Source organism: Saccopteryx bilineata, chromosome 10 (genome assembly GCF_036850765.1).
Source record: "Saccopteryx bilineata isolate mSacBil1 chromosome 10, mSacBil1_pri_phased_curated, whole genome shotgun sequence".
NCBI classification, from domain to species: Eukaryota; Metazoa; Chordata; class Mammalia; order Chiroptera; family Emballonuridae; genus Saccopteryx; species Saccopteryx bilineata.
The window spans coordinates 38820671-38828430 of record NC_089499.1 but is presented as its reverse complement, the minus strand read 5'-3'; the positions used below and the strand labels follow the sequence as shown (position 1 = coordinate 38828430).

Sequence of the window (7760 nt, the reverse complement as noted above, 5' to 3'; positions counted from 1 at the left end):
TGATCAGCCCGCTTGGCCCCAGCCCCACGGCGACTGCACACCCTCACCCAGGTCATCGCCGTACTTTGTCCATATTGTAATACCAGCCTTTAAACTGGCCTCCCAGAACTGAGTCTGGTAACCCCCACTCCAGGGGCCATTTTGTGGCCAGAGGGATTCATATCAAATACAGTTTCCTTGTTTCAACCCACTGTCCATTAATTGCATGCAGAATAATACCCAGCCAGCTTCCTGATGCTCTAAAGACCCCTCGTGTGCAAGCCCCTGCCAGCCCTCATTCACCTGGGCAACCTTGTCCAGCACTCCATTCTCCAGCCCCGCCAAACAGTCTACCATCCCACAAACATGCCATCTGCCTATGGCTTTTGAACCTTTGTCCACGCTGTTCCCTCGGTCTACAACACTAGTCCCACCACTAACATCTCCCCTCCCTAATTTGATAAGTCCTTTCACACCTCAGGTTCCGTTTTAGCAGATGCCTCTCAGAGATGCCTTCTTTGACCCCTTCGGACAATGGCAGTGCCCTTCTCTGTGACCCCACAACTCTGTTGATGTCCCTGTTGAAGTTACATGCAAAGCTGAGTTCTGTTGTAAAGACGGCAGCTGGGACTTTTCATCATATCATATTTGGTGTCAGAAAGCCATTTCCAGGGCTACAGCGGTTCCTAATGTACATGCAAATATGAATTTAAAGACCAGAAGTAGAAATCAAAGCCTCCTCCAGGAGAAGAGACCCTTCTTTCTTTTAAGAGACAGAGCAACCCAGACTCGGCATCTCAGGATCTTGGAAGTGGCTTCTTCCCCCCTAATTTTGTTTTGTTTTCTTCAATTTTGTTTTTCTTCTGGTGAGTGGATGGCTCAGGAAATCTTGGAATAGGGGGCTTCCTCAAGGTGAAACAACTCTTGGAAGAAAGTCACAGGGAGTGGCGAAGACGCAATGAAGTTTTCCTGCTGGGGAAGTCCTGCCTGTCCGCTCTGCCCAGCCAATGTTGCCCTGGCTCTGTTTTCAGAAGAATGGGTCACCCGCTGCCCATCGCTGCCCTTCTGATTTGCCTCTATTGTGCCAGGGACGGTGCCACATTCATTGCTGCTTGGGGAGTTTTCGCAATGACTGATGCTCAGTGGGATGTTGCTTTTCCCAGTCCTTGCTCTGGGAAAGATGGTGACATCATGTTAAAGATGCAGATGAGGTTAAAATGGGGACCGCTTAACTTTAAAATGTTAAACTTTACAAAACTAAAATTAGAATAATTTACAATTGATAGCAGTAAAGAAAAAGTGAGAAAGATTCTAACCAAATACCTAGGGACTCATTTCTTTAAAAGTACACCATTTAAGGTCACGGCCTTCTGTAGGTGAAATAAAGATACGTTAAACTTTTTCAACTTGAGCTTAGTTAAGTCACCAAATATGTATTGAGTGGCTTCCGTGTGTTTGTCAGGATGTTGGCTGCTAGGTACAGAGGTGAAAAGGGCATGATCTGTCTGCACTCTTACTCCGGGGATCTAGAAAGTTCTGGCTGGAATGCTGTGTGTGCCAAGTCATGACTCCCAGAAACACAGGAACCGACCAGGGGCCTGTAATAAAAAGGTCAGCCCAGAGGCCTGCACGAGGTGGGAGAAAGGAGAGGAGGGCTCTCCTTTTCTCTCGGGTGTGTGAGGGCGGTCCATGCACCACTGCCCAAAGCTGTCTATCCCACCCACTCTTAGTAAGCAAGGTCTGCAGGACACACTGCCCACCCTACCCCCCTCAGCACCAGGGCCAGTGCTCTCTGAGATGGACTAAGAATTTGTTCTCAGACCTCTGGGCACCTCATTTATTCTCATTTGGAAATTGCTGGTCTCAAGAGACTCCCTGGTGACAGTTGCCATTAGACCTCAATCAACTTGAATGACCTTCCAGTGTGATACCGCCATCCTCTTCCCCTTTGACAACCTTTCTGTGACCTCAGCAATTTCCCTCTACTACCACTACCAACGGCAGCCCTGTTCCCAGTGGTTTTCAACCTTTTTACACTTGAGGACTGGAGGAAATAGAATTATTTCAGAGACCACTAAGGCAGAAGTCACCCTCAGCATAAGCAAACTTGACTAAGATCAATGGCTCTGTAATCTTCATACAACATCAGGATGGTTGACTTTTTTGTGGACCATCATGAAATGTCTGGTGGACTGGTCCATGGACCAGTGGTTGAAAAACACTGTGACTTAGACAATACAAAACTGCTGGCTACTTTTGAAAATGACCCTGTCACTCCTATATGAACTGCAGGGCATCACAGCGAGAGCTGAGCTCACTCTGACATGAATCTCAAGTGAAGCTCGTCTGAGCCTTCGTCCTGGTGATCGAGAACACTGGATGTCACCCACTGGCTGCTGGTTCCCCATCATGGCTGCTCTTCTCCCTTGTTTCACATGCCAGGGATGTAATCATGCTCTTAGTCAGTGGGTGGCAGAGTCATTATCATTTCTGAAATGATAATGAGGTTCCCAGACTAGCCCACAAAGACCTTCTCAGAACAAAATGAAGCTGTTGGACTCTTGTTTTTAACTAATACTGTGCAGACTGTCACCCTCCTGCTGATGTCTCTCTCACTCTTCCTGTCCCCGGTATTTCTGAAGTTCTCCTCCTGAGTCCTTCCAAGTCAGGGCTCGTTTTTAGTCCTCACTTGGTTTCAGTTACCCGAGGGACCTCAGTGCAAGTTCAGTGACCTAGCTGCACACGGAACTCTGGGGAGAGGGGAGAGAGTGGTGGCAGGTAGAGGAGGCATATCATTGCAGTATTATGTGTGCCTGGTTGACATTGGGGAGCTTCGGTGATCTCCGGATGACACGGTGTACACCTGCTCTGTAGACACAGCTGCTTTACGTTCCATTCCTATCTTCGAGTATCAGGGTGGGGAGGGCACAGAGAGGTGGGTCATCATCTCCAAGGCCTTCCCACAGAGAGCCTCCATTCCCACTCCCCCTGACCCAGGGACATTAATCAACCATCTCCCAATGTCTCCTCTGCACTGTCCACCCACTTGACTCTCGGTGGGTGCCAGTATGCCTGGCAGAGGCCTTCTCTCTGTGAGCCTTCCCCCGGGCTGCACATCGCCTTAGCCTGGCTCCCAGGGCTGGAGGCCCCTGACCACCATGCCAAGAGGATTTTTAAGACAGAATCTGAATTAGAACTAGTCCTCTGCCAGAAAAGAACGTAGCAGGTCACACTGGAATTTGGAAGATTGGGGACTGGCGGCCAGTAAGCCTTCTCCCCAGGGAGTTGTTTTGAAGGTGTAAGTCAAGTCCCCTGGTCCTAACGTCAGTGAGAATAGATGCCTCTGTGCATGCCCAGAAGGGTTCACTGCCCTCTTCCTGGTGAGTTTGAGCACCCCAGTGACTGTCACTCTTAGTCCGGGGCTTTCTATCTATCATCACCTACAGCAGGAAGCTAGGTGAGTGTCCTGCAGCATATCTCCAGGTGTGGTCTCTGGACCAGCAGCATCAGCACCACCTGCCAGCTTGCAAGAAGCACAGATGCTTGGTTTCCACTCCCCATCAGCTGACTCAGAACACCTGAACACAGGGTCCCATGACCTGTGTCTCAACACACCCTCCAGGTGATGCTGATGCATGGTCAACCGTGAGCCCCACTAGGATGGTGGCTGGGAGCATGGAGTCAGATCACCTGAGTCAAAACCTCACTCTACCACTGTTTTATCTAGGCAAAGTCTTTGTTGCTCAGTTTTCTCATCTGAGAATTGGGGACAATACAGTATCTGGTAGGACTTCACAAAATAATGGTGAGGAAGAGAGTTAATACATGTAAAGGACTCAGACCACACCTAGCATAGAGACCTGCTCAGCAATGTTAGTCTCCATCAAAGGCGGTTATCACTATCTGAGTATACACACGAGGAAACGAAGGCTCAGACAGGGGACCGACTGGCTCCCTGCCACCAAGGGGAGGCATGCTGTCCCGGTCACGAGAGACCTTGTGGGGGGTGGGGGTGGGGAAGCCTGGCCTGTGAAGCCACACGGGGCATCTGTGGAGGTTGAGGGTGTGTCAAGAGCTTTGTCATGCCCCTCCCACTGAGAACGAGGCTTGGTGGTCCCGGCCTTGGCTCTGCTGACCCTTCATGCTTTTCCCTCGTGCACTTTGGGTTCTCTCTCTCTCTGGGGGTCTTAAGGTAAAACCAAGCCAAATGGTATGGCATAACCTTCACCTTGACTTTGCTTTTTCTGCAGCTGGAATTTTCATGGGCTGGCATTGGTGGAGGCTCAGTGAGGATTTCGGGTTGAGGATGCTGTCTGAGTAATTTGATGACAAATTAAAATTCATTCCTGTGGAAAATTGAGAGTAGATTAGCAGAATTGCCTAGGCTTGTAAGACACTTCACGGATTGAGGTCTTTGGGGTAATTAGCAAACAGTGCATGGAATTGGTAAGTTATTAGTTAGGGGAAATTTTCTTTCCTACCCACTCTGTGGCTGGAGTGGGGCCCCTTGCAACCATATGTGAATCTACCAAGACAGTTCTGACCTTCTCCTGCTGTCCCCCAGGGGTTCAGCACAAGGGTGATGCTTTAAGACAGGGCTCCGCTGCTTTGGAGCTTCCCCCTAGGCCTGCGAGCCTCTTTGAAGAGGCTTCAGAAGGTAAGCACCTCTCCAAGTACAAAGTTACCTAGGCCTGGGGAAAAGGCTCACCTGGCCTAAGTATGCATTCAGTAAGCTACTTAAGAACTGTAGCTCCTTGTACTGCCTCACACCCTCCCCTCCAAACGCACGTACACAGATCCACCACGATAATCCTCAGGGGCTCTTACTAAATTGACCCGGATGCAAACTTCCCAAATGCAATATGTGAATCGAAATCAGGGCTAATTGTGTATTATTGGTGATTGTTTATGTGTATTTGAGAGTGACGTCTCAAAGCTGCACATCTGAGGCTTCAGAGCCTCATATTTATTGGTTCTTCCTTTGGGTCGCATCAGTGAGAGCGACTGACTACTACATTCTGCTTCTCAGGCGTCACAGGGGCCGGATGTGTACCTCCCTGCCATCACAGGCAAGAAGGACGTTGGTATAAAGGGTTCCCCAGTAACTCGGACACAGACCCAGTGGGGTCCAGGAACACACACTCGGACACCGTTCTATGTAAACCCAGACATGCTTCTGCTCTTTTTAATTAGACAGATAAAATTAGCAAGGAGATTAAGGTAAAAGGAGAAATTAAAAATATTTAAATGTTAAGCGGAATTTACAAAAGTGAATCAAACAATGAGGTACAAGAAGGAATGCAGAGAGACACAGACACACTTGAAACGTTCCTCGGATGCCACGGGGCTTAAGCCAGTCCACGGATAAGGTCAGAAGAATTCTCCCTTGCCACCTCTTGAATGGCAGATTCCAGCATGTGAAAGAACATTCTCCAGAAACACTTTTCTTCGCCTTCTCTTCAGATGTTACCAAGAATAATTAATCAGTCAGTATCATTCTAGAATGGCCCACACTGCATTCAATTCAAACCACTCACCTGTTTCCTGTCTGAATTTGCAAGCTCTTAAGAGTTTTCCCCCCATTTCATTTTATTTTTCTCCCTACCCTTTCTCCCCATTGAGCCACTAGGCCAACTGGGCCAAACAGAAAACCAAACCAACAGCTTGTTATTGGCCCTCTTGAATTTCCCGGGGCCAAGCCCTCCCCCTCCCAGATCTTTCTTTCTTGTTTGCATCTATTATGAACAAGCACAGTCATCTTATAACGCAGACGTACATATGCGAGCTCTCGCACACGGAAACAGGTTTTTCTACCCCCTCCGCCCCCCCAATTTGTGGTTTCTTTTTTCCGTTTTGCAGAAAATGCAAACAAAAGAAAAACAAGGTTTTCAATTGAAGGTACATCTCTTCTTCAATATGAAGACATTAATTGAATTGGTCGGATCCCCCATGCAGTGGTCAGCGAAGTCCTTTGGCAACTGACAGAACGACATCTGGAGACTCAGGAGCTGGGGTTTGTTTGAAGAAACTTCCCTACATGAGTCGTGAGCAAAGGGAAATGGATGTGGGAGAGGGGAGAGGACTCTTGGGGAGGAGTACAGAAGGAGAAAAGAAAAGAATGTCATTGGTGAGGGAGCAAATGGAAGGCGGCTGTTTCTTCCCTCCACCTCCTTTCCTTCCTTCCTTCCTGTGGACAGATGACTCCAGGCCACGGAGGGGGAGCGAGCTTACTCTTGAAACCCCGACGCATACTGTTGTGTCTTCACTTCCATCGAACATCACCTATTTGTCTTTTTATTATTAGCTATCTGTGTTCCCACGGCATCTTAAACAGGCTTCTGTCACTGAGAAATGAAGGTTGACTGTGAGCAGCAGGTCCAGTCTATTCTTCACCAATGTGATGCATTTCTCAGCGGAGAAGCCAGTCTCTCCAGAACATTCCACAGGGTTCAACCTCCGGTTCCCCCTTGAGTCTTGTCCTTTTCCTTCCTCTCCTTCCCCCAGAAAATGAAGTTCTCATGCCATTGCCGTTGGTGACTGACTCATCTGGACCCTCATAGAATGAATGCTGTTCAGGATTTTCTTCTGATGGCCTGCCAGGGTGATCCCTATTCTCAGGAGGTCTCTAGGAGGGAAAAAGCCACAGAGGAAGGCATGTTAGGGCAGCTTTTCAGGGATCAAAACTCATCATAGAAGGCAAATAAAAGTGTTGGAAAATCCAAGGATCCCAAGTTTAAGAGTATTTGGCAAATGCCTACCTAGATATTTCCTAGGTAGGAATGCCCCAGATGTTCAACCTCATTTTATCTATGCAGTAGCCCTTGTCTCCAAATGTCCTCTCCAACTTAGACAATCCTGGAAGGTTCTGGAGCAACCCCTTCATTCTGTGCATGACCCTAGGTGAACTAGAACTTTTCCTCTGCCTTTTTTTTTTTCTTTTTAACACCCCAAGCACACACTGTATGGGGCTTCAGTGATTCGGTGGTTTTCTGCCTAAATTAGTCATCACCCACTGTGATTGAAAAGACGTGGGGCTCGCTTGAGTTTCTGATGTGTTTCCCTTGAGTTTCCATTTTCCGCCTCTGTGTGAATTTTAATATCATGAAATTTTAAGAAGGGTGATCTCAAAATAACTTTCAAATATCTGCCTAAGCAGGAATCCAAGGACGATGTTTAGGATAGGGGTTTGGTTTAGATTCATCTTGGAGCTGAGTCTTAATATGAACAAGTTCGTGGCTTATTTTTGACTTTGGGGAGACCCACACTCCTTTCCTTAGTTAATAATAATAATAATAATTAATAATAATAATAATAATAATAAATGACATTGCTTGAATATTGTTCATGTACCATACACAATCTCATTTATACCCATGGAAGCAGTCTGTAAAAATTGACCAACCATTCAAATTCAATGTTATTAATTTAACAGCAATCATTTCTTGTGTGCATCCTGTAGGCAAGGAAATAGGCAATAGGCCAAGTGCTTAGCATTTGCTGTTCCATGTACCTCTCAACACCAATGAAATGAGCACTATTATTATATGAATTTTCTGTTAATTTTATTTATTGATTTTACAGAGAGAGGAGAGGAGAGAACAAGAAGCATCAAGTCATAGTTGCTTCACTTTAGTTTTTCATTGATTGCTTGTTGTATGTGCCTTGACCAGGCAAGCCTAGGGTTTTGAACCGGCAACCTCAGCATTCCAAGTCAATGCTTTATCCACTGCGCCACCACAGGTCAGGCTATTATCTGCATTTTTACAGAGAAGGCAAATATG

General features: G+C 47.1%; 1 protein-coding gene across 1 annotated transcript in view; it reads right to left on the bottom strand.

Annotated features, from left to right (window-relative positions):
• Positions 1-5173: 5173 nt before the first annotated feature.
• Positions 5174-7760, bottom strand: part of EPHB1 (EPH receptor B1) — a 452216-nt gene continuing 449629 nt past the window's right edge. The window contains exon 16 of the mRNA XM_066245242.1: positions 5174-6604. Within this exon, the coding sequence (XP_066101339.1) occupies positions 6496-6604 (109 nt within the window). The 3' untranslated portion in view covers positions 5174-6495. The remainder of the gene's footprint in view (positions 6605-7760) is intronic.